The following is a 27,167-nucleotide window of genomic DNA, read 5'->3' as shown; positions in this document are numbered from 1 at the left end:
ATCATTTACCTATTCTCCAGACCCAACAATTAGATACGATTAGATGTATGTTCTAGAAACAGTAAGATGGTTGCGTTGGAGGGGTTCAAGCTGGAGAGGGGGCATGTTAGGTACCTCCTGCAGACTTCCAGGCAAGTGGTGTTGACAGCTCCCCTTGGGGGAGGCTGTGGAGAAGGAGGGAGACCATCGGGGATGGATTGAAGAGTGGAATTGTTTGGGTACATGAGTTTCAGTCATGAGTCTGGGTTTCATTGAACCTGAGATGCCAGGGGTTATAAGATGCAGCTTGAATTCAAAGATATTAAGAATGAAAAGGATGTTCATCTTGGATTGGATGAAATGCGCTAGAATCAAAGATCGGGGCCACCAACCCTGCATGGGAATTCTGGACACCAGCTCACAATTTACTGGTGTGTAAAAGACAAACAAGATTTTGATATCTAGAATCCTGATACATGGTATGGATGAAGGAGGGTGTCTTTTTTATGCTTCCCAAGTTCAACTCCTGCTGTTCTGGATTAAAGGACATGTTGGGAGGTGGGTTGTGTGGTTGGGAACTTAAAGGGGCTCTCAGTTTAACGAAATGCTACCCAGATGTGATGATGTCATTTGCAAGGCCACAGTCATGCCCAGTTTAGAAGCAGCCAGATTCTGTTTATTTAATAAAAATGGATGTTTTGAATGGTGGTGCTAGGGGAGAGCCTCCAGCATCCTTTTCCGGGAGCTTTCTTGGGCTTCTAGAGAGAGCTTGGATTCCACAGGCAGATGGAGCTATTATCCTTGTTTTCTCTCCCCAGCGACAGGCCTACCAAGCCTGTAATTACAGGGGACCAGCGTCCCTTGTGTTGGACCTGGGATGGTTATATAAACACCGAGAGCAAACACTGCTTTGCCAGGCTGTACTTCGAGGACCTGAAATTCCCCTTTGGAGGGCATGGCATCCAACTCAAACAAGGCACCTGGCTGAGGGGCAGGGCGCAGCTTTCTGCAAGAGGAGCCTGATGCAGGCCTGAAGGATCGACACGCCGGGGTGGGCCTCAGTCATACAGCTAGGGGGCTTGTATCCACACCCAGGACCCCCCAAATGGATTTCTGCCTTTTCTAATCTGAAATAGGATTGAAAAATTCATGCGAATGTTTTTTAGAAAGTTCACGCAGAGCCAGACCTCTTTGTTGCAAGTAATTTTAGGTCATTTTATTGGTCGCTGTTTTGGAAAAAAGCACTTTAGCCTTTGTGTTCCCGGAAGTAGCCAGCAAAACTGGCCCCTCTAGATCCCTGAGCCGTGAGTGCAGGCCCTGGATTTAGGCAGCCTCGGTTTGAATCCCAGTTCTACTGTGTGTCGTCGGGCAAGCTGCTTACCCTTCCTGTGCCTCTGTTCTCTCCTCCGTAAAATGGGAATAATAAATAGTACCCATTTCATCGAATTGTTGAGATAATCAAGCATTTAGTGTGCTTGGAACAGTGCCTAGCTATTTAACATAAAACAGTAATTGTAACAATATCGAACACTAGCAAGTGTTCAGTTTCCTGCGCCAAGCACTCTTCTACGTGAAATAGCTCATTTAATCCAACCAGGCATCCTATGAGGTAGGTGTGCTTGTCATTCCCATCTTACACGTGAGAAAACTGACGCAGAAAAGTCTATCGAATATGTATTAGTGTGTCTCTGCTGAACTTCATGTATACCTGATTGTGGAATATTACAACTGTTGGTTCCTGTGTCTGAGTCTCCCCTTAAATGTGTGGGCTCCTAAATACAATGACTCTAGTTGCCTTTGTCCACTTAATAGACCTAGTACCAGGCACCCAGTAGGTGAATAACACTGAGTAAATTGGATCTGGCTGAATGGGAAATCTCAGTTCATGGTATCACCATGAAAAGATTTTTAAAAATTTTTTTCCGTATTGGCTCCCAATGATATTATATGGCTCTTTCCGAGGCTTCATGGGAACGGCCCCCTTGGTGTCCTTCAGGCCAAGTCCTGCAACTTTCTAGCTCCCGCCAGTTATTAACAATCTCATTCCAGTGTGTGAGCCTCAGCCTGGTTAATTTTACAGCATCTCCCTCAGATCTGAGCTCTCCTCTCTGCCCCACCAGGGCTCCAGTGGCCGCCTGGTTTCCTTGTGGCTGTCCCCCTTTCTGGGGCTTAGGTGAAGGGTGGGAGTGGGAGGGCGGGAATGGGGAGGAGGCAGAGGCTCTTCCTTACTGGGTTTAAGAGGAGGTATCTGTCCTCTCCCCGTGGGTTGTAGTTGCTTTTCTAGCTAACTGGTTTGTGGTCGGTTCCCTTGGGGGCAGGTTCTAAAGCTGGCTCTCCTGTGGGCTGTGGGAGCAAGTCCTTCCAAGTCCCCTTTGGGAGTCTCTCCCCACACATTTCCCTGCGTGGAGATCTGGCTCCAGCCAAACCTCTTCCCCATGACCTTGCTTCAGTCCTCACGCCTGTCATTGGCTGCTGGGGCACTTACCTGAGGGGCCCCCTCTTAAGGAGATTCAGGAAAGATGGCTCAAGCCTAGTTACCTTCTTAGGGTCCAGCCTACACAAGGAAACCTCACACACCCTTGCATGCCCGTGGGCACAACGCAGGCTGCCTTGCTGCCCCTCTGTCTCCCAGACCCGTGTCCTCTCCAGGGCTCTTTTCCTTAGCCCCATGCACCATTCGCAAGCCCATTGCCCAAGCAGCCAACCATAGGGGAATGCAATACCAGTATTCCAGATGGCTGGAACCCCTGGGTTTTATGAATGATCCTCCTGGAGTCCTGGCTATAACTTAAGGGAGGGGATAAGCTCTTTCCATGAACACTTCTCTCCCCTCCTGGCTGAACTCCTCTCTCTTACTCCTTCTTTATATTGATTCTGGATGATTGATTCTAGCCTTTCCATAAGCCCTGCAGTGAGGTGGCTGCCTTCCCCCCACACCCACTGCCGTTGCACTCAGAATGTCAGGATAGTTAGTACCACTCGTCCTCTGCATTGGGTTTTAGCTAAAGTTCTGGGACCTCATAGCAGCATTGTTCACAGTAACCAAGTCATGGATACGACCTCAATGTCCATTGGGGGATGAATGGATAAAGAAAATGTGGTGTGTATGGGTGTGTACTGTGGTGTGTACGGACACATGGTGGAATGTTATTCAGCCATGAAAAAGGAGATCGTGTCATTGGTGATAATATGGGTGAAACTTAAGGGCATTACATGAAGTAAAATAAGTCAGGCAGAGCCCAAGTCCCTACACTGGTGCGTCAGGTATACTTGGACCCAAACTTAAGCTTGTCAAATAAACCCTCGAGTGATTGCAAAAAAAAAAAAAAAAAAAAAAAAAAAAGTCAGGCAGAGAAAGACAGATACTTATACATGGAATCTAAGAAAGCTGAACTCCTAGAAACAGAGACTAGAATACTGGTTGCCAGAGCTATGGGTTAAGATGGGGAGCTGTTCATCAGAGGGTACAAATGTCCAGTCATAAGCTGAGTAAATTTTGGAGACCCAAGACATAGTGTGGTGACTGTGGTTAACAGTGCTGTATATTCGATATTTGACAGTTGCTCAGAGAATCTTAGAGATTCTCTATCTTACAATCTTAGAGAATCTTAGAGATCGTAAATATTCTCACCACACACACACACACACACACTCACAAATGGTAATTATGTGAGTTGATAGAAATATTAAGTAGCCTTATTGTGGTGGTCATTTCAAGTATACGTATGTATCAAGTCATCAGGTTGTGCACCTTAAACGTGACCAATGTTACATGTCAGTTATATCTGGATAAACCGGAGCAAAAACCACAACAAAACTGGGGAGGACATTTCTAAACTTAAAGAAATCTTCCAGAAATAACTTAGGAGACACTTTATTTCCTAAGTGATTCTATGCAACAGGCCGTAAAATTTAATGTGTATCTTTCTCTTTCCTCCTCATACCTGAAGCTATGACTTTGTAAATTGTAGGTCTTTGGCAATGAGTCATTGGAAGTTTTTCCAAATTATATACACAATTTTTTTTTTTGAGCTAAGAAATATGGTACATGTTAGAAGTGCTTGAAAGACATAGCTGTCCCCAGAGCTGGGAAATGAGGTGACCCATGTTAGTGAAACTAGTTAAAATCGATTGACTAGGAAAAAACAAAAGCAAAGTTCTGGGACCAGAGAAACCCCACTCAGCATCCTGTTATAGTCATTATCAAGCTACAGAGTATCATTTTTGGGGCAGACACCCTACATTCCTAGGTCTCAGTTGTCTCAGTGACATGGGGGACAGGGGTGGGCCGTATGCTTATAGGAAGTTGATAGAAGCTGGACCAGATCACGTCTTCTGGTCTCTGTCAGTTTTAACGTCTTTAAGTCTGTGAAGTTCATGGTTTCAGGTTTGCCCAAATTCGAGGTTTCTCTCCTTCTTTGTTTTGTCTCAAGTTAAAATCTCATTCATGTCAAAGCATTTCCTGGTTGTGAAGCCAGACCTGGAAAGGGGGACAGTCCTAACTAGGACTCACACATATGAGGGAATGGAAACAAAGCGGTGCTCTGTGTCTAATCTGTTCCATCTACCGGTGGCAGGGCTGTTAGCACAAGCCAAGAATTCTTTCAGATATTTGTCGGCAAGTCTTCATCTAATAGCAAGCCCACTGGAATGGCAAGGCTAAAGAAAATGTATCCAGGAGACCTCTGGGTGTCTGGTGCAGGAAATATGTATTTCACAACGACTTTTCCCGAGGCACTGTATTAGGTGCCGTGCAAGGAGGACGGTTCTGGTGTCATAAAAACCACACTGGGTTTAGGGTGAGACAGATTTGAGCTTAAACCGTAGCTCGGTGGTTTTGTAAGTGTGTGGCCGGAGTGTGATGGTAAATGTTGAAGAAACAGCTCTGAAGAAGGAGGAGGTTGAAGAGGAAGAGGAGGAAGAAGAGGAGGGGAAGGAGGGAGGGAGAGGAGGAGGGGGCAGGAGGAAGAGGGGGAAGAGGAGGGAGAGGAGGAAGGGGAAGGGAAGGAGTAAGGAGGAGTGGGAGGAGGGGGAGGAGGAGAAGGAGAAGCAGCAGCAGCTCGGATCTGTAGCTCTTTCTGATTTCTGTGGTGTGAATATTCTCACTAAAGCCAATATTAAATTCCCGCCATTCCACTGAACGTGGAGTTGGGAAGAGACAAACCTGTGCAGGTCAGCTCTCATGAGCCAGCTCCAGCACCCTGCGCTGTGTGATCTAGGATAGATGATTTCATTTTTCTGAGCCTCCTCAGTTTCCTCATCTGTGAAGTGGGTTGGTGCTAGCATACACCTTACAGGGTTGCTCTGACAATTAAAGAAGAATAATGTATTTGAAAGCACAGGATTCAGTTTAATATTGATTTTACATCTGGGATTTCTTACTACTTAGGAGTTTATTTTTATTTATTTTAAAGATTGGATTTATTCATTTTATTTGAGAGAGAGAGAGTGAGAGAGAGAGCACGCGGTGGGGGAAGGGCAGAGGGGGAGGGAGAGAATGTCAAGCCCCGATGTGGGGCTTGATCTCATGACCCTGAGATCAGGACCTGAGCCAAGAAGCCAAGAGTCAGACGCTTAACTGACTGTGCCACCCAGGCACACCTACTGAGAAGTTTATAAAATTTAAAGGATGTTCACTCAAGCAACATTCTAACCACTGGAGGGTGTGTATGTGCTCGTTTTGGAGAGGACGGTAGCTATGGTGTTGAAGAAGAAAAACATAAAAGAAAACAAAAATACCAAATAACATAGTTTCCTCTGAGCTACTGTATGACTTCCTAAAATTTCAAGAGGATATTTGAGCTAAAAAGGACCTAGAGACTAGCTGATCCAACATACCTTCATGTTATAGGTGAGGAAACTGAGCCAGAAAGCTGAAATTTATATTTGTATTTATATTTATATTTATATTTATCCTGTCTTGTCAACAGCCTGGTGGGACAGACCGCTAAGTAGAGGCCAGGGCTGCAGAGTGGCTGTCTATCCAGGGCTCATTCTGGGAGCCCTCCCCTTTTGAGCAGGTGTTTATGGACTCAAGAAATGGGAACTCTCAGGCTTATATTCATACTGATCAGGAAAATAGTTTGGCATAATGTTCCAAATAGCTGTTTAAACTGTTGGTCCTAGAGCACCTGTTTGGCTCAGTTGGTTAAGCATCTGCTTTCGACTCAGATCATGATCCCAGGGCCCTGGGATCGAGCCCCACATTGGGCTCCCTGCTTGGCAGGGAAGTCTGCTTCTTCTCCTCCCTCTTCCCATCCCCCCTGCTCATGCTTGCTTTCTCTCTAGCTCTCTCACCGTCAAACACACAAATAAATAAATAAAATCTTAAAAAAAAAAAAAGAAATTAGTGGTCTAAGGGACACCTGGGTGGCTCAGTCAGTTGAGCATCTGACTCCTTGGTTTGGGCTCTGGTTGTGATCTCAGGGTCCTGGGATTGGGCCCCGAGTCTGGCTCCACACCTGACGGGGAATCTGCTGAAGATTCTCTCTGTCCTTCTCCCTCTGTCCCTTCCCCGCTAAAAGAAATAGATCAATCTTTAAAATAAAACCAGTGATCTCTGAAGTGAGGTCCTGGAAGGAAAAAATGAAAATTGCCATTGACTGCTTTATTCAAAAGAAAGAAATAAAGCCATTTTCTGTGGTCTCTGATGGGAAATAATCTCCTTATGTAATTCCAGTGAAGGGACATTAGTGAAGGGACTGCTTGGAGATGTGTGGGCAGGGTAAGGGGACACAAAGGATGCTGAGGCCCCCAGAGGTGAGCCACAGGGAGCATTGCTTCTCCCAGGCTTGGAGAGGAGGCCCAGGGTAGCTGGAACCACGGGGAGCGTTTATATGGAGGAAGGAAACAGCCCCGTCAGAGACAAGTGGCCAGCCAGGAGGGAGTGGGCAAGAAAGACGCCCAAATTCTCTCTTTCTCTGCTCTCTGGTCTCTGCTAGCCTCTCCCATTGGGCAAACCCAACCACACACCAAGCCCCACCACACACCAATCCAATGTGGAACCAGCCCTTTTCGATCAGCCCTCTAGGGCACGGAGCTGGGCATGGATCTTTGGGGGCAAACAGAGAACCAGCACGGAAGCTTTCCAAATATTTAATATCCACATTGCTAAGGGCCCTCTCTGTCCACCTGTCAGACATCAGGTGTTATGTCGGTCAGTACTCAAGGCACCTTGACCCCAGTGCAAAGCGGAGGCCAGTGGTACCCTGAGTCAGTCTTTTGATTTTGGTGTATTGTAACATACTGCAACTTCTGTCTGCCTGGCCACGTGGATTTATGGATTATAGTATCTAGTTTTAAATGAAATCTCACAAAATGCACAAATGCTGTAAGAAGGTTCTTGCAAAGACAGGGCAGAGCGAAGATACTACAGTTGCACATAGAGGAACAAGAAAGTGTCAGCCCTAGCTCGGCTCTTCCTGGGAGGGCCTCCTCACGGGCTACAGTATCCGCTACAATGACAAGCTAATGAAAACTGACCCAAAATTGACTCAAAAATTCAAAAACGATCACCACTATTTGAAGTACAGGTTTATTTCCATCATTAGTAATGTTGACTCTCCTCCTAAGTGTTTGTTATGTTTTGAAATATTAATGATAATAAGGCCTGCCTACACTTTTTTTAAAAAAAATTTTATTTATTTGAGAGAGAGAGCAAGAGAGCAAGTGTGAGCGGGAGGGGAGCGGGCAGGGGGGCAGAGGCAGAGAATCTCAAGCAGACTCGCCGCTGAATGTGGGGCCCAACATGGGGCTCAGTCCCACCATCCATGAGATCATGACCTGAGCTGAAACCAAGTCGGATGCTCAACCCACTGAGCCACCAGGCATCGCTGCCTGTATTTAATAAATACACATGGGGCACCTGGGTGGCTCAGCGGGTTAAGCCTCCGCCTTCGGCTCAGGTCATGATATCAGGGTCCTGGGATTGAGCCCCGCATCAGGCTCCCTGCTTCCTCCTCTCTCTTTCTGCCTGCCTCTCTGCCTTCTTGTGATCTCCGTCTGTCAAATAAATAAATAAATAAAATCTTAAAAAAAAAATAAAACAAATACACATATATTGGGTTTATGCGAAAAACGCTTACTGATGGGATGATCGGAGACCATTGGTTTGAACAGTAAAGAAAGGCTACAGTTGTTTTTATGCTTCTCTTTACGGACAGCGAAGCCTCCACGGTTTTTCTGCCTAGAGCATGTAAGGCAGAAATAGAAAATGGAAAGTGACCTTAGTGAATAATAATAACGAATGTTTATCTAAAACTCACTGCGCTTTACGGGCTGCTCTAACCACAAATCCCACCTGACAGATAAGGGGACTGAGGCACGTCGAAGTTGAGCAGTCTGTCCGATACAGCAAGGAGCAGGCAGGACAGAGTTTGAACCCCGACTTCAGAGTCTTTGCTCTGGATCACCGTGCTAGGCTGCCTCTCTGAAGGAAGTAGTAGCTTCTTGGAATAATTTTGAAATTAAGACAAAACTATCACCTCACACCTGTCAGAACGGCTAAAATCAATAACACAAGAAACAACAGGTGCTGGTGAGGATGTGGAGAAAGGGGAACCCCTGTATGTTGTTGGTGGGAAGGCAAACTGGTGTGGCCACTGTGGAAAACAGCATGAGGAAGCCCTCAAAAAGTTAAAAAGATAACTACCATATGATCCAGCAATCGCACTCGTAGCTATTTACCGGAAGAACATGAAAACACTAATTCAGAGGGACGCACACGCCCTGGTGTTCAGAGCAACAGCATCTACAAAAGCCAAGTTAGGGAAAAAGCCCAAGTGTCCACTGACTGATGAATAAAGAAGATATGGTCTATATACAGTGGAATGTTAGTCATAAAGAAGAATGAAACCTTAGCATTTGTAACGACATGGACAGAGCTAGAGAATATTATGCTAAATGAAATAAGTCAGAGAAAAACAAATACCATATGATTTCACTCATACGTGGAATTTAAGAAATAGAACAAACAAGCAAAGGGGGAAAAGCAAGAGAGGGAGAGAGAGAGAGAGAGGCAAACTAAGAAACAGACTCTTAACTCCAGAGAACCAACTGATGGTGGCCAGAGAGGAGGTGGGCAGGGGCATGGGGGGACTAGGTGCTGGGGATTAAGGAGGGCACTCCCTGGATGAGCACAGTTGAATCACTGTATTATACACTAAAACTAATATTACACTGTGTGTTAACTGGCTGGAATTTAAATAAAAACTTGAGGGAAAAAATAGCTGACTTTGACTGTTAGCGGATATAGGAAGGCTCACGTTTCTTTCACACACACAAAAGAAAACAGCTAAATATAATCAAAACAATGAATGCCAGTTTAAAAAGTATAGAGAAAGGGGAGCCACTCAGTTTTATGTGGGGTAAGAGTGACTATTTCGTTACACTTTCTAGCATCTGCCAAATATGATTTCTCAGGATGTGGTAGTTGGCAGACAGCCCCTTATAGCCACTAGATTCCGCTGTCTCTCTGGGTTTTCTCCCTTTCCTTCCTGCCCTCTGAAGCCTTCCTACAGACTTGCCTTGCCCTTGTTCTCTTTCTAGGAGCGAGTACTAGTTAGGGTTCCCCAGAGAAAGAGAACCAGTCAGATGTATCTCTCTCTCTTGCTCTGTCTTTCCCCCTATCTCTATATAGATATACACAGTCTCTTTCTCTCTCTGTATATGTGTATAGATGTATTTTATTCCTTAAAATCTGTGTATTTTTCATCTATGTCTATCTTTAAGGAATATAGATATGTCTGTCTATCTCACAGGTGTGGAGCTGGCAAGTCTGTAATTTGTAAGGAAAGCTGGGGGCTCCTGGGTGGCTCAGCTGGTTAAGCGTTTGCCTTCAGCTCAGGTCATGATCTCGAGGTCCTGGGATTGAGCCCCGCATCAGACTTCCTGCTCATTGGGGAGTGCTTCTCCTTCTCCCTCTGCCCCCCTGCCCTCCTGCCTGTGCTTTCTCTCTCTGTCTTGCTCTCTCTCAAGTAAATAAATAAAATCTTGATTTTTATTTTTTTAAAGATTTTATTTATTTAGTTGACACACAGAGATCACAAGTAGGCAGAGAGGGAGGCAGAGAGAGAGAGGGGGAAGCAGGCTCTCCGCTGAGCAGAGAGCCTGATGCGGGGCTCGATCCCAGGACCCTGGCTGGGATCATGGCCTGAGCCAAAGGCAGAGGCTTTAACCCACTGGGCCACCCAGGCACCCCATAAATAAAATCTTTAAAACAAATTTTGTAAGGAAGACTGGCAGACTGGACACCCAGAGAAGAGCTGATATTTCAGTCTTGTGCTCAAAGGCAGTCTGGAGGAAGAATTCCTTCTTTCTGGGCGGGCACATCAGCGTTTTCTTCCAAAGATCTTCAACAATTGGCGAAGGCCCACCCACTTTCCAGAGGCTAATCTGTTCTACTCATGGTCTGCTGATTTAAATGTTAATCATAGCTGGAAACTACCTTCACAGCGATGTCTGCATGTTGGTGTTTGACCTAACAATGGGTACTGTGGGTTAGCCAAGTTGACTCAAAATTGATCATCACAGAGTTCGTTGAAAGGACCTGGGGTTCATTGATCTTTGGTTAATTTTTTGAGAACAACAGCAAGGCTCAGGCCTTGGGACCCCAGGGAACACAGAGGCCTTCTTCAGTTCCCTTCAGAAGGGAAACCTGCCCAACCTTCAGTGTTTTGTGTCATTTTTTTTTTTTTTTTTCCAAGAAACCTCTTGACAGCATCCAACAGGCCTGGGTGCTAAGTCTTGGTCTCTGGCTTTTAAGCCACAATCCCTGGCTTCCAGAATCTGGAGGAGCCCTCGTTTATACAGATTCAGGAAGAGTGTGTTGTGGGCTTGTGTCTTATCCCACATGCTTCCTTTTCAGAAGCGTGAACTCAGTCCTTCCTCTCTGAATTCTTCTGGTACTTTGTACCTCAGTTGGAGTACTTGGAATTCAGATCTTGCGTTGTAGTTGACGTACCTTCTCTTGGGCCTCCCAGCTCTGCCTTCCCACCCCCTCAACCCCCCCCCCCCCAATCTATGAAAGTTCTTGAAGGCAGGGATTGGGCTCAGACTTCTGAATGACTGCTTTCCTGCCAGGGCACTGCCGCTTCGTAAACATGGCTTCTTGGAGAGACTTTGAAATGCTGATCCTCTGTGACATTTCTTGGGCAGGAATGTGGTGGGTGTTAACCTCAATGAAGTCTGTGTCAGAGGGACAGGAGACAATTTTACACCTACCACACCGCAGGCAGAGCTCTCCTGTCTAGCCTTGAAGGTCAAACACATGTGGTCATAGCTCTTGCCACTGAGTTAGGCTCTCAAGACAGTTGTGCCTTTCATTTGCAGACAGACCCTCACTCAGCCTCGTGGCAGGGGACAGGCAGCGGAAGGGTCAGGACTGGTAGCTTTGTAGGGCGGGCTGCTGGACAGGCTAGCAAATCTGTCAGATGAACTGTGTTAGTTCCTGTGACTGCTGTCACCAATTACCACGAATTGAGTGGCTTAAGACAATGCAGATCCATCAGAATTCCAGAAGTTTGACCCAGGTCTCACCCCGCCAAGTTCAAGGTGTTGGCTGGGCTGCATTCCTTTCTGCGGGAGAGAAGGAGAGAATCGTTTCCTTGCCTTTTCCTGCTAATAGGTGGTGTTCTGGTTCTTTGGTTCCCAGCCCTGTTTCTTCCTCTTCAAAGCCAGTAATGGCCAGAGGGCCCTTGGTCTGTGACATCACTCTGTCCTCTTGTGCCTTTCTCTTCCACTTTTAAGGACCCTTGTGATTGGGCTCACCCAGGTAGTCTGGAATAATCTCCATCTCAAAGCACTTAACTTAATCACACCTGCAAAGTCTCCCTTGTCCTGTAACATAGTGGAAGCATCTGGGCATTGGGATGGGGACATATTTGGAGAGTCATTATTCTGCCTACTGAGTAGCCTTACGATTTCCCTTTAAAATAAGTAATTAATGTAAGATAGGATTTTAAATGGAAAGGTACAATAATTTCACTCATTGTAGCAATGCTAGAGTTTTTGAGATATATTTATGCTTAATTTATTAAATTTATACATTATTAATCTACCTGGGAATGTTTTGCTTATTAGGGTTGATGCTTATCCGAGCAGGTATTTGAAGTACTTAAATTAAAAAAAAAAAAAAAGCAAATATGTCAGATTTATAATTGTAGCTTTAACATGTTTAAAGGAATTTTCTTTTTTTTTTTTTTTTTTAAGATTTATTTATTTGAGAGAGAGAGAGTGAGCATTGGGAGGGGTGGAGGGAGAGGGAGAAAGAAACTTTAGCAAACTCCTAGCTGGGCTCAGAGCCCCAGGCAGCCCTCGATCTCACAAACCTGAGATCATGACCTGAGCCAAAACCAAGAGTTGGACTGCACCACCCAGGGCCTCCAAGGAATTTGCATTATGTGTATAAAAGGGACTTGTTTTTTAAAGGGACTTTAGTCCCTTTAGAGCCCCGTTTGTTTCGTATGAAAGTTTACTAGTCTTGTAAAGATGTAGTTGAACTTAAACTTGAAGGAAAACTAGGTCTTCACATTTGTTACTTTTTCAGCTCCCATTAATTTTTTTTTAAAGATTTTATTTATTTATTTGACAGAGAGAGAGATCACAAGTAGGCAGAGAGGCAGGCAGAGAGAGAGGGGGAAGCAGGCTCCCTGCCAAGCAGAGAGCCCGATGCGGGACTCGATCCCAGGACCCTGAGATCATGACCCGAGCCGAAGGCAGTGGCTTAACCCACTGAGCCACCCAGGCGCCCTCAGCTCCCATTAATTTTTAACCAAGAAGCTATAAATCGTTCTGTCTGTGCCCATAAACTCACACTGATTCTTATTAGAGTGAAGGGTAAGCATGTGATCAGTGAGGCTTTCAGAAGCATTTTGTGAATGTCAGTGTATGTTATTAATTCATTCAGCCCAGCCCTGCGCTGGGTACTATGACACAGCCCCAAGGGAGACTACAGTCCAGATGCAGGGAAGGGGTATGGGAGGTGAGATTTACTCAGTCAGAGGAGGCTTTAGGGAGGAGCTGGCCGTGAGGAGCCATAAGTCAATGCTTATCAGACGGAGGCAGGGGAAGAAAGACTGCCTGGGATATTTAGTGAGTGTTGAGCTTTTGTGATCCCGGTGGAAATTTCAAAAAAAATCTGAAATTTGCCTTTTGTGTTTTCTTTTCTTTCTTTCTTTTTTTAAGGATTTATTGATTTATTTATTTGAGAGAAAGCAAGTGAGGAAGTGAGCACAAGCAGGGGGAGCAGCAGAGGGAGAGGGAGGGGGAGAAGCAGGCTGCCTGCTGAGCACGGAGCCCAATGCGGAACTCCATCCCAGGACCCTGAGATCATGACTTGAGTCAAAGGCAGACAGACACATGATGACTGAGCCACCCAGGAGCCCCTTTATGTAGTTTTCTGGTGGAGAGTTAGGGCAGGATCAGGGTGCGTTCCAGGGTAAATGTATTATTAATTCAGCCACCACGTTGGTCACCTGAGCGCATCACACCTAACTAGAGATGCAGAGCAATTCCTAACTGAGTTCTCAGACCCTCGTTTCTTGGGGAATCGTGATTATTAACACTTATGGAACACGTGTCTTCCTGGTTCTGTGCCTTTTCCTCATATTCGTTCACTTAACCTTCACAACAATGAGTAATACGTTTATTGTCACCATTTTGGAATCTCCAAAACTGAGACCTAGAGGAATTAAGGGGACAAAGGTCACACTGTAGGTAAGCGGCAGGACCATGATCGGAACCTTGTACAAGCCATTCCCTCTTCCTGGAATGCTCATGAGCTCACTCTTCCGCATCCGGCTCTTCCTCACATTTTAGGTTCCAGACGCACTCTCTCTTGTTGGAGAGACCCCCCCTGCTCAGCCCATCCTAAGCAGGCTCCCTTGTTATCCTGCATCTTAGTCCCTTGTTTAGTCTTACCGTAGCACTTATGGTTTAAGTGTTTTCCTACTTGCTTTGCGTGTTTGTTTTTCCTACTAGAATCTAAATTCCGTGAAGGCAGGCATTCTGTCTGTCTTGTACATTATCCTATTCCAGTGCCTTGCACAGGTCCAGGGTATCATAGCTGTTCAGTAAATGTCTATTGATGAATAAATTGATACTGATTTCACAGCTCATTATTCCCTAATCATTGTAGTACACACACTGTATGTGGAACTATCCCATTGAAGCATAACACTGTGTTATTGATTGAGGTCGGCCTTCAGCAGCAAGCTTATTTCTCTACACGTTCCTAGAAATTTTATAACAATGATAAGTTTCTGTTACAAGGAATCTAAGCCTCATGAGGCAAAAGAGAAACATCCTCAGTATGCTGAAAAGCCAACTTGAATTGGCACACACCAAAAATGCACCCGTGTGTTGTTGGAAAAACATTTATTGCAATTCAGTGTCAAAAATTTTTTACAAAAATATGCCACTGTCTGGTACAAACAACTATAAAAAAAATCAATTCATCATGCAAGGAAAGTGTGCAAATAATTTATACAGAAGGACTTAGCTCACACAATATTAAATGAACATCTTTGCGTGAAATAAGACTAACCTTGTACTTTTAGTTACATGTCCAACAACCCATAGCATTTTTTATTAAAAGGAGTAAAGCTTCTAAGTTTAGGACATGGGCTTTCATGTGTACCACCTTTAGCCAGGGTTATGGGCACTTGGTAGAACAAAGATGGTGCCAAGAGCTCTCAAGCCCTCCGTAGCAATCCATGGAGCCTTCTGTTTAATAGACTCGTGCCTCGTTAATTAAACAAACATTGCTCTATTCAGAGACTGAAAAAGTTACGTTCAAACTGCAGAAGTAATGTTGTAGCAGATGGAGTTTTAAGAAGTTCAGACATTTGGAACAGCCAATCCATTTTTAGACAAATGGGGCAGGGCTGGAATTTTGGGAGCTTTCTCAGGAAGCTTTGTTTGCTGAGTTCAGGGACACTTTGAAAAATGTCCAGCAGACAAAGTCACAAGTATCTGTGGTCCCTCGCTCCTTGCTACCTCTTGGAATAAAATAATCTGTCTTTGCTTAGTGAAGATGAGGTTTAGCAGAAAGTGGGAGGATCCTCCCCCCCCGACCTCGGTATAGAAACTCCCCAGATCTGTTGGCAGGTGCTGGCGGGTGGGGAGGAGAAGGGTATGGATTAAATGTACTTCTTAGTCTGAGAGGAAGTACCTGCTTGCTGACCGTCAGAACCTCAGTTTCTAGAAAGCAAGATGGCTGCTCGGCCATGATCCCATGATCTCTCTGTCATAAGGGCCACTCCTGTAATTAAAATGTGAGTACCCAGGGAAAAGTGAGTTTGTCAGAACGTGCTTCTTGCTCTGTGGCCAGCAGGTTGTACTCCCTAGAATGCTGTGCTCACAACAGCGTCAGAAGTTCGCAAAAATGTTAAGTGGCTCCGGGGAGAAATGTTAACTTCTCCATGGAGAACCAGGGACTAGAAATATTTGGAAAAGATAATGGCCAGATGCCTAACACTGGACCCTCATGCTTGCCTTCCACGGTGAAGGTGTTGAGAACAATCAGGTCAGGTGTCACATGTTCCCAGACAATACCAATGAATGCTGGGTAGGGGCACAGAGTCAAGGCCTCAGAAAGTCCTGGGTTTTGTACTCAAGTCTACCACTGAGTACCAGATGGGCTCAGACATGCCCCCCGAATGTTCTGGACCCTCTATCTTGTGTTGAAAGGCAGAAGGAATGCCACACTCCACCATCTTCAACTTCCCTTCCCGCACCAAAGTCTGGGATGGGAGCTTCCTTCCTTTGGGAAACTATGGAGGGTTTACTCTCTTTAACAAAGCAGGGAAGAAAGCATCTAAAGAAAATATGGAATTTAAAGGAATTATGATCTTGTTTACTGAAGACGTCAAGAGTCCAAGATATATCAGAGAGTCTTTGCATTTGTCTAGAGGTTTGGGGTGTTTCTGAGGTCTGTTTAAACACTAATAGGATTTTAGGCCAGGATCCAGTCAGAAGGATGGTTCACAGACTCAGATAGTTGGAAACAGATTAAAAAAAAGAAAAGAAAAGAAAAGAAACACCCAGATGTCCACATAGAAAATGTTGATATAGTTTAGTTAAAAAAAAAAATTCACACATAAAATTACAGTTAAAAAAATCACACATAAAATTGAGTGCGTAACAAAACGTTATTGCCCTATAGCCCGGCAGAAAACTATAAATTCAGGTGTGTCGTTTATGATAAACATTGTATTCAATGCTACAAACGCTACACTGTTGAACATGTCTTGAAATGATTGACCTTGTAAATCACACCACTTGCTTAGACAAATAAAATTCTAAGCCCCCTCCCTTCTCCCACAGAGAAACCACAGAAAAAAAGGAGCTTCTGTTAAATTGTAAGCTCCCACGAAAAACACTTTTCGAATCCACAGGGAATCATGGCAATAACGTGGTATCTGCTTGTTACCTTCCTTTCCCATCACCTTGGAAAGCCCACGGTTGTACTGAGTGCTTTGCAGAATCAACCTAGCCCACCTCAAATATCTCCTCCAGGCCACTTCCACAGAAAACTGATCATCACTAAACAAATGTCATCTCAGAGTTGACCCCCTGGGTATGTTTTTACTTGTACTTTTTGCCCCTCGCCCTCCCATGCTACCGATCCCACTGCTCAAAGTAATAACATCAAGTAATCATGCACTCTAATTGAAGATGTCATGGACTTTTTTCTAGATCTTGCTATGAAGTGAGCGCTCACTATTGTTTCCCTAAATGTTGTGCCTTCCTCTCAAGAGACTCCGGGCCTGTTGCTCATATACCTTTACTTTGGACCAGATCATACCTAACATCCTGTGGACTTGTGCTCACTCACAGTGCTCTGGGCTCCCTCCTTCCTTCTCCAGAAGTCCAAAGTACTTCCTAGCTGACATCAATGTCAAATGCTACGTTACCGGGGCAGGGGCTGTGGGGACAGTGACTAGGTAGGAACAGCAATGAGAGGGGAGGCTTCTGTCTCTTCCAGCAATTTCCATCGTCCTGTCCCTCTGGCTTTTAGACCAGCAGTTTTGAGATGGGGATTCTTCGTTTTGTTTTTTAGGCTGGGTTGTCCCCAGAGGGTTTGTCAATTCTAAAGATGATTTGTATCCAGGGAACGAGAATTTTCTTTTTCATTCCCTTTACTTGTATGTGAGGCTCTGGCTGTCTAATGGCTGCCATGGGGCACCAACAGAGATGCTCTCACCCGCTATGTTCCTCTCCGTCACCTTCCCACGAACCACAGCATCAGAGAGAGGCCATTTCTATTCCTTCCCCCATCCCTCTCCACCTGCCATGTCCTTTCTTAGTCTTGTCTGCCAATGAAGGAAAACCACCAATGTTGGTTTCTTCTTTTTTCCTTAAAAATTTTCCTTGGCTCTGCCACATACCACGTCCAAAAATGCCAACAGAGATGGGGAGAGCCCAGAGGCACCGTCAAGGGAAACATCTCAGAAGAATAATCCCAGCCACTCGTGGTAGCAGTCATCCTGCACAGGCACGCCTCGCTGCCTAGGGTAGGAGTGCAGTCGCCGGCGTTGCAGACCGTCCAAAGGAGACGGGTCGGCCCGTTTTGTGCTGATGGCCTCAAGCAGACAGCATTTCTGGGGCTGCAAACCTGAGGGTGCCTGGGAGTTCCCACCTCCCTGATCAGCATGAAGGGGCAGAGGTCATGAGTTGATGGACAGATGTGGAGGACCGTGAACACCTACACCTAAAAATGCCAGAGTCAAAGTTTCCAGAGAGATCTCACAGCTACAACCAACCCAGCTCCGCCCTGCATCTTTCAGGAAGCTGAGACATTTGAGAGAAGCTGTCTGAATTCTGGAAGTGCTAGTTTTTTTTATTCCATCATCTAGGCTCTGCGTTCTCAGTGTGACGTGGACTCGGGGCAGGGAAGACCAAAAAACCCCATTGGGTATTAGAGGTTTCTGGAAGGTCAAGCTTACACAACAAGGTCTTATTTTTTAATGTTTAATTCTTCTTCGTGGGGGAGAATTTAAATGCAATTTAATGTTTTCTTCTGATGGGGGGGCAGAAGTGAAAATAAATACAGAGACACCCTGGTGTGTAGGCGTAGATGCGGCAAAGTGAGGAGGGTTGATGGAGAATTGACTTCTCTTCAGCCTGCTGGTACCTGGGCTGTGCCCTGAGGGATAAGCAGGAAGGGGCTGTGCATCTCCAGCTGGTGCCTGGCCTTGTTTCTGTCCTTGCTTACCCACCTGTCCCCTCCCCAGGTCACCCCTAGGCTCTCCCCCTAAGGATACACTGTTCTCTACTGTGAACGTGAGCAAGTTCCAATTTCTGCTTAACTTACTTGCCAAGGGCATGCAGGGTGGCAACTTTATTTGCAAAAGAGGAAAAAAAGCACAAAGCAAATACAACTGCCAAAATATGTACATTGTTGTAGAAAAGCAAAGTTCTATAAAAAGTAAAAAACAAAAACATCCCCCACCCCATCCCAGGAATATTTGACAATGAACTCATGAAGTCCTGAGATTTCCTGTCTTCCACACGGTCACCTGCTGGTATTTGCCTAGCAAGATCCCCAGGGGTACGGAGCAAATTTAGGATGAACTCACAGTACTTCTGTTCCCTAGGATCGGAACTTCAGGCTTTATCTTGTCATCCTCGCAGGAAGTCCTATAGCTTGGGCTGAGTAAATTTTGGTGTTGGACACAAAGGAAAGAAAGCTCCTCTGCTAATCACCTGCCAGGATGGACACTAAAATGTCTAACTGATATGTAAAACCTGTATTACAAGCCTTTATCAGCACTCTGGCTCCCAGAAGTCCACAGATGAATGCTTATCTGTGAAGATATTCTGGGAAGCCCAGACAAGCTGAGAAGTTTAACAGGAATAACAAAGTCTTCCCAGCTATTGTGGGACTCCTTCTATCTTTTCTGCAGTGGGACTTCCTCTGGGGCTGTTTTTAATAGGCCTTATGTTGCCCCCGAATGAGCAACAAAACGAAAGGAAAAAAAAAAGGCTTATGTGCTGTGGAGTTGTTCTAGAAAAGAGGCAACTCCAAGGAGTGCCTATTCCTGTAAAAAGGAGGTCTGCAAGGTGATGAGAATTGCCTCCAGGATCCCTTCCTATCGAAACCACTTTCCCGGGATGAAAAACCAAGAAAACAGACACTGCCTTGGGGACAATGCACTTTGTCGGAGGGGGCGCTGCGTACTTTTCGAGGTAGAGTATTGTGTGATATTTGGAAGACAAGGCCCTATGCCCACGCGGGTTTAAAATGGGTGGTGCTCCCTTTGCCTTTTTAAAACAACCCCCGCCCCCCAAATCGAAACCAAAGCACAGGGATTTCGCATATGTCGTCCTCTTCTCTTTCTTTAAAAAGCAAATTTTCACATTGTAAACAGAGTGTTCTGTCTTGTATTCGAGTTCTGCCCTTCTTTTCCACATCCCTAGGGAACTACCAAGGAGTCTCAGCGAACATGAGAATTCCATTTTCACTGACGAAACTGAATTCCTGCCCTTACAGTCTTGCCGGCAAATAGTTAGGAAAACAGTTTATGGACAGTGTTTCTGCTTTTCCATACCAGTTCTAATGAGAAGTCTGTATTCTGAAACTCCCAGCCGGCAGCTGCGTCTCTCTCCCCTTCCAACGTCCTCTCAGTGACTTAGCTCACAAGTTCTGAGCCAGCGTTTCAAATGTACACTATTTACAAAGGAAGTGTCCGAGCTCCGTATTCCCAACCATCCGATCAGCTGGGGAGCCCTTCGAAGTGTTGTCCCGAGCTGGGATTCAGAACTTGAACAAGTTGATAAAGTCCTGGGGTGAGAGGGAAACGGAGCAGCTCTCTGGGTTATTGGCTGTGCACGGGTGGTCAGTGCCCTGGAAAGGAACATCACGGTTGTAGGTTGTAGGAACATCAGAAGCACCTTGTTGCCTTGTAGCCCCATGAGGCTGTGCCCAACCTCGCAACAACATTCTTATGTCAAGAATGCCGTAAGTTCTGCAAAAACTAAAGAACTGTGTGTGTGTATGCCTGTGCACAAAGAGGAGGGAGAATTTGCAAGTGGGTGGGATGTACAAGTATATATATATACATACAAACACACACACACACATAAAAATAGGGGTGGAGGAAATTAAGGTCTCTCAAAGGTTTTCTCCCAGGGACTGAATCAATGTCTCCTCCACCTTCAGTGGGGGGCTGCAGTAGGGAAGAGGAGGAAAGGAGCAGGAAGGGCTTTCGCGTGGCAGTGCTGGGGCCTTTGACTCTTAGGGGTTGGGCTAGGGGTCTGTGGCAGCCACCTCGAGACACATACCTTCCAGGAAAGAATGTGACAGTGTCGGCATAGCTGAAGGGTGTCTCCGTACTGCTCTTTCCGTGGGTAACAGCGCACAAGTTTAAAATACATCTTCTTCCAGTCCAGCTGTCCTTTGTCAGATAAAATTAATCGCTTGCGGATCTAAATGGCAAATGAATACAGGTAACTGCAGACGACTGCGGGAGACTTCATCAAGAAGATGGTTTGTGGTTCTATGCTTCTGAAAAGTTCTGTTCCCACCCTCTCCTTCCCTCCTTTTTCATCTATGCCCTACACTTGCCAGGGAAAAAATTGCCAAGATAGAAAGAAGGCTGTTCTGAGCTCTACCCAGTGAAACAGTAGCTTTACCAGTCTTTAAAAGAAACAGGGGGCTGGTGACATCTTACTTGTGACCTCTACTAAACTGTATTTGGATGGTCCTTTAAAGTTTAGGTGATTTCAGTAAACACCTTCAATCTTTTCTCTGCTGTAGACTTGAGTGGTTATTTCCAGGGAGATGCAGTCACTGTTTGGCACAGTGGCTCTATTTTATATCTAAATATTAGTGGCTTCCTGAACAGAACTTGTTGAACTCACACATCTATATAAAGAAGGTGGGGAAAAAAAATCTGAGGCAGCATGAGGAAGGGAAACAGGCCTAGAGGTGGTGTCAGAAGCCCCTAGTTCAAATTCACATTCAAGGCCAGCTTCTTTCCATCGGGAGCCATTTCCCCAGTCTGTGGTCTGAGTCCCCTCCTCTGTTTCAAGTGAGGATCAGGATACCAACCCCACCCTGGTTGTTAGACTAAAATGAAATACTATCTATAAAAAGTTCCTTAGCTGTACAATACGAAGGTAAGTTGTAAGTTACTCTGTAACTTACTGTTGCAGAAGAGGACTGGTGTCCGCTGTATGAACTTTTTAAAGCAAGTTGTGAAGTGTGCATGTAGGTTAAGAATGTTGTGGGGTTTTTTTCCCCATTGGATTCACATACGTGATTTAGAAACCCCTTGTTCTGTTGCCCTAGTCAGCCGGGAAGCCCTGGAGGGTGGGCATCTGTGCCTCGAGCTCCAGAAGGATGCCAAGGAAGCAGGAGGGTGAGGGACAGAAGAGGGGCGGAGGGACTGCCCGCGGGGCCCCCCTGACCTGCCGCTCGGAGAAGTGGTACTGGCAGAGTTTCTTCCACAGCAGCCGGTCCTCACTGAGCACGTGCAGGTCGGGGGCCACCTGGCCGAGGCTGACCAGGTCGCGCCCGTCACTCAGCCTCTGCATGATATTTAGCTGGAGGCACAGGGGCAGGTCGGTGAGGGTGAGGCCTTTGAAGGCGGGCTGTGGGGAGAAGGCGGGTGTTAGGCAGCAGTTTGGGGGGGTGACTCCAGGTGACACTCTCCAAGGATCCAGCCGTCCCCTCGGCCTCCACCCTCAAGCTAGCTGACTGATCCCAGATCCAGAGGCGCGATTCTCCGCGGAGACCCACAGGAATAGCCTGGACCAGCTGAGGCTGAATGGTGCCAGAGGGATTTTCCCCGGTTTCACAAAGCATTATCCTTTCAACGACTCTCGAACGGCACATGTTGGATTCTTGTGCTCCGTTCAGTTCACTCACTGACCAGATTCGCTACCTTCCTAACGGGCTCTGTGCCTTGGGAAGAGCACCAGCCCCTGACCACGGATCCCCCCAGGCAGCATTTCTTGCCTAGGCCCAAACACGCTGCCCCAGGCCCCCCGCTGCTCTGCCCGTCCAAACGGTGCTCTTCTTCAGGTCCAGCTTGTACCTCTTTCTTCTGAAAGGGAATTTTTCTGCCTTTTGTGGGTACCCCAGGCCTCTGACTGCATCTTCCTGGAATTCTTATGTTCTCTTCCAGGGACTTTTTGAACCAGCCCCTTTATGTTATGTAATGCTAACTGCTTCCAAAAGGAAACTTGAATGGAGCATTCCTGCTGGAATGTAAGGTCCATGGAGGCAGGACTTTCTTTTTTCACTGCTGTGTCCTTTGTGCCTAGAAGACCGCTTAGCCTATAACAGGTACCCAAAAAATACCTGAGGGGTGAATGGAACCCTCATAATCAAGTAGGTAAAAAAAACCAAAAAGACCCTGTGCTTGTTGTGTATAGTTGTGTATCTGTGTGTGTGCATGCATGTGTGTGTGTGTGTGTGCATGTGTCCTTTAGGAATGACTGGTCCAGTACCTTTTGGTGTAAATGCCCCCATCTTTAGAACATCTCTACTCAAACCTAGGGATCCATGGACTATTAAAAAAAAAACAACTCTTTGTGGGTAATACATTGGCAATTAATCAGAAGCAGCTTCTGCTTAACCCTGAACTTGCATTTAATTGTTAATTAATTGGCAATTAATCAGAAGCAGCTTCTGCTTAACCCTGAACTTGCATTTAATCGTTAATTTTATATTTATTATTATTGATGGGCTCATGTTACCCACCCACACCTGGATCCTTGAAGGTGGGGCCTAATTTCATATCCCCTGCAGATGAGCCCAGCACAAACAACCTCTTTTGAGGGCCTACTGTGGCCTGGCCTTGGGGTTGGAATGGGTTCATTCGGCTGGCGAGAGACTCGGAAACATACGCAAAAGCAAACAATTAGAGAACGATATGTTACGTGCCGTCAAGTCAGCACAGAGTGCTCTGGGAACCGTCCGGACAGAGGATCACTAGTATTTACTGAAAGGTCTTGAACAGCAACCCGTGCTACCATCTGGATAAGCAGTCGGCACAAGTCCCTCGAGACTGGGGTTCTTTGTTCTTCTCACCTAGACCTGTGTGAGCTCTTGATTTTGGACTATGGCCATGTAGCTCAGTGCTCTGTCACCTCCGGGGGTCTCAGGAAAAGATACAGGATGAAGAATCCCTTCCTTAGAGCTCAGGGGAAAATATCCCGTCAATGGCTACTGAGTCCCATCCTCCAATTTTTAGGGAACTATTCTGTTCAAGGCACATCAGAGCCCACATGCACAGGATTCCAGGGGGAATGTGTGGTTTCACCAGGCCCCACCTGTGTCCCCTGCACAGCAGGACAGGTATGTAGAGGGAAGGTGGGAAGAGGCACGGGGCCTCGGGAAGCTGGGAAGAGGCACAGGGCCTTGGGAAGCTGGACTAAGGAGAAGAATGGGAGGTGGCTTGGGAGGAACACTGGACGGACAAGCAGCAGATGTGGATCCCAGGTGCCCTTGGGAACTCTGGGTCTCAGTTTCCCCATGTCCAAAATGAATAGGCTTAGAAGACTCTGAAGGTCCCTTCTGGCTCTAGCGATCTCAGATCTGGATCAGCTCCAGCCTCTTAACTCATCAGAAGTGTCTATGACCTGACAGTTTAAATCATTCAGGCTGCTGGCCTGAACTTTCAGTTGTTTGCAAAATTCAGGACTTGTGCCGGACCGCTGAAGGCTCTAGACCTATTTGTCGTTTATCATCTGCGGCTGATCATATGAGCTAATAAAACTGCCATGACATTTTCTTTTCGTTTCCAGTACTTCAAAGCATCTACTTTTTTGGTTAAAACTCCCAGGCCAATTATTACATTGAACTCCTATTAAAGTCCGCTTGGCAGAGTTCACGCTCAAATTTTCAAACCTGAACTTTTCCAAAATCCTTGCCCAGACCCCAGGCTGAGCCCTTGCTCCTGATAAATGGTTAACTGCTTGCACGCCTTCTTTTTGAATATAAACATATAAAAGAACGATAAGTCACTCAAGCATTTGGCTATAATCCTTCTATGGCCACCCCTGCCCTCTATCTGCTTCAAAACCCTGCCTTACCCCAAACCCTGCCTTACCCCAAACCCTGCCTTACCCCAAACCCTGCCTTACCCACAGTGATTCTATGTGACTTCTCCCCCCTCTAAACCAGTTCTCTTTGCCTTTTTCCCCTTTCATCCTTTACTCTGTTAATTATTTTTGCCAATAAAAATTGGCTCCATAGAATTAGATATGAAATTTAGAAGGAAAACAAGATTATATGCCGGCAAGATACTGCTAGAACTTTGGCAGATAGAAAGCAATTACTGTAAATGTCACCTTAACATTTTTGTGTAATAACATACTTCTCTTTAGTCCAAGCTGTTAAAAAGTCGGCTTTAAAATATAGTCCAGACTGAAGTAATTAAGTCCTGTTTTTCTCTCTCTCTCTTGATCTTTCTTTCCTCTGGAGAGTTGGGCATTTGTGTGACAAGCTCTGTGGGCTCCATGGGTTCCCATCCCCATGGGGATCCCATCAAGATCACGGGGCTCAGAGCGAGGAGGGCTGGGAGGGAGGGCAGCGAGGAGGAGAGTTCGATGGAGAGAAGAGCAGCCTCTGAAGGCAGGCCGGGGTTCGGTCCCCTTACGACTACACCTTACCTCCGCTGAGGCACCAGCCACACTGTTTTTTGTTTTTTTTTTTTTTTCTCCCCAAGATTTCTTTGTTTTAGAGAGAGTAAGTGAGCACAGAGGGGAGGAACATAGGGAGAGGAAGAGAGAGACTCTCAAGCAGACTCTCCTGAGCGTGGAGCCTGACGTGGGGCTCGATCCCACGACCCTGAGATCACGACCTGAGCTGACACTAAGAGCTGGATGCTCAACTGACTGAGCCCCCCAGACGCCTGCAGCCACACTATTCTTAACTACTCAGCCTGACTTTTCTCATTTACAAAATGAAGAAAAGCACATCTCAGTGTTGCTGGGCAGAGTGGATGTGATGACGCACGGAAGCGCTCAGCATAGTGCCCAGTGGAAATTGGCTGTTATAAAGACCCCTACTTACAGTGATTCACTGGATGAGCTAATTAATACATCTGAAAGACTTAGAAGAGTGTCCGCCACAGACAGAGCCCTTTGTAATAATAAGAGCGGACACAGCTGAAGACTTACTATGTGCCAGGCACTGTTCCAAACATTTTCTATATGTTAGCTTATTAAATCTTACACCAGGGCTAGGAGATAGGCATTACTTCCCTTCAGTCATTCATTAATCTACAATTTATTGACTGCCTTCTGCTCTGTGCCTGGCAGAGAGATGAGCAGGGAGCAAGATGGTAGTCTTTCTTGGTGGCGCTTATAAGCCAGTGGATGGACAAAGGGAAATGGAATCATGTTTGAGATCATCTGAGATGGCAACAGCTCCTCTGAGGAGGGTGAGATGAGAGTGTTTTCAGGGGATTGGATGGTCCAGGGAGGCAGGACCAAGCCTGGCATGGGCAGAGAATAGCTTGGCCAGGCAGGAGTGCCAGGAGCAGAGGGGAGGCTGAGATGAACTTCCGTGTTTGATCTGTCCTGCGTGGGATTGCATTGCATGTAAAGGGTTTACAAAAAGCTGGACCACTGAATACATAGTTGGAAGAAAGCTGCATTGAAAAGAAGTTTGGAAACCACTGACATTAAGAAAGCTTTGCGATTCGAGGAATGAGGAGTTCTGGCCTCAGTCACTGGGCTTCTCTGGTCCCCACTCCTGTCTCACTGCATGAAGGGTTATAGGAATGACAAGGGCCACCTCCTCCCTGGCCTGTTTGTGGATCAGTTAAGGGGGATTCTAGGTAAGAGAGCCCATGGGTGTGCAAAATACATGAGCAGCTGTGGCCAAGGAGACTCCTAGGATGCGGACAGAGGGAACAGAGGCAAGCTCCGGGCAAGTGTGATCCTCTAAATACTGTTCCAGTGTTGCTGGAAGGAAGAGGCCCTTGGGACAGATGGGACTTGCTCATTTAGATCCCTGGCTGGAAACTTCTCTCTTGGGCTTGGACCAAAAGAGAAAGTATTCACGTCCAGGCTACGTATAACACCAGAAATCAGGTAGAAAGGCTAAGTGAGTTTTCTGTGAGAGATAAGCTGGGAATCTGGTCTCAAATTCACATGTCAAGCTATGCCTACATTTAAGAGAAGAGAATGGGGTAAATTATTAGAAGAAATACGGTACATGTTCAGAACACAAGCTCTTAAAATAATCAAACAATTGAGATAACGTTTCTGGGCTTGTGCTGTGCTCTGTGTGTGTGTGTAAGTGTGGGAGTTGTAGCCGAAGTGACTCCAAGGAAGTCACATTCTTCTGAAGCCTCTCATAATTCCCTTTGTTTCAGAGCTTAAGAAACTCAGAGGTTATTAATAGCCAAATCAAGGTCACTGCATTTTGAAAACTTCATATAAGTATTTAAAAGAGGCCAAAGAGGTTTCTTCACGTTACTTTCTCAAGAGATGGGGCAGACCCAGACGTTATCAGCTTGGGTCCCGGAACCACTTAGAGCAGCGCGGTCCGTGATAAGGGAGGCGGGTGCCGCCTGAGCCATCTACGTGTGCTTGTCAGTCCGTGAGCAGCAGGGGGGCAGGGCGCTGTCTTTCTCACAGTGTTTGTGGGCCTCAGTCCTCCTGCTCACTGTTAAAAGCGTAAGAGCTGAGGGCCAGGTTAGCTTCTAAAAGCCAAAAGACACTACCGATAATAGGAGGGCCTCTCGGGATATTTTCCACTTTGAGTGAGAATCGCTCTTTTCTTCCCCTACATGTAACGTTCACAGTCTGGAACCAAAGGCTTCCTTGTCATAATTCTTAATCCCTGGAACTAGAATTTGCAAAGGTTGGTGGCGGCCTTCCAAGCCATGGCCGTCCCGGCTCTGTCATATTCAAGGCAGCGTCCCTGCAGCTGTGAAGCACACGTCCTTCGGGAGGAAATGGGAAAAACAAGCGATCCACGCCGCCCCCCCCTCCCAAATCCAGGCTTCCAATTTTCCTGCCACACTGCAATCCGCAGACTTTGACCCTCACCCCCTCTCTATTGGGAATTCCCAGCGCACTCTCGGCGCCTGGGAGAGGGCATCCGATCGGGACAGTCTTCTACCACCAGGGAAGGTCTCCAAAGTCCTGGGAGGCCACCCAGCCTCTCCGGGGGAGGCAGCGGCGGAAGTCCTTAAGGCCGCAGGGAGGCGGGCGTTGCTGCTTAC

At 46.3% G+C, this 27,167-nt stretch overlaps 1 protein-coding gene across 1 annotated transcript in view; it reads right to left on the bottom strand.

Moving 5' to 3' along the window:
* Positions 1-14,335: 14,335 nt before the first annotated feature.
* Positions 14,336-27,167, bottom strand: part of FBXO32 (F-box protein 32) — a 34,166-nt gene continuing 21,334 nt past the window's right edge. Inside the window, exons 7-9 of the mRNA XM_046002692.1 lie at positions 21,391-21,573; positions 20,263-20,406; positions 14,336-19,825 (exon numbers count right to left, since the gene is read on the bottom strand). Of these exons, the coding sequence (XP_045858648.1) occupies positions 19,736-19,825; positions 20,263-20,406; positions 21,391-21,573 (417 nt within the window). The 3' untranslated portion in view covers positions 14,336-19,735. The remainder of the gene's footprint in view (positions 19,826-20,262; positions 20,407-21,390; positions 21,574-27,167) is intronic.

The sequence above is a fragment of the Meles meles genome, chromosome 1, assembly GCF_922984935.1.
Source record: "Meles meles chromosome 1, mMelMel3.1 paternal haplotype, whole genome shotgun sequence".
NCBI classification, from domain to species: Eukaryota; Metazoa; Chordata; class Mammalia; order Carnivora; family Mustelidae; genus Meles; species Meles meles.
The sequence above is the reverse complement of the archived record's forward strand: the minus strand, read 5'-3'. Positions and strand labels throughout refer to the sequence as shown.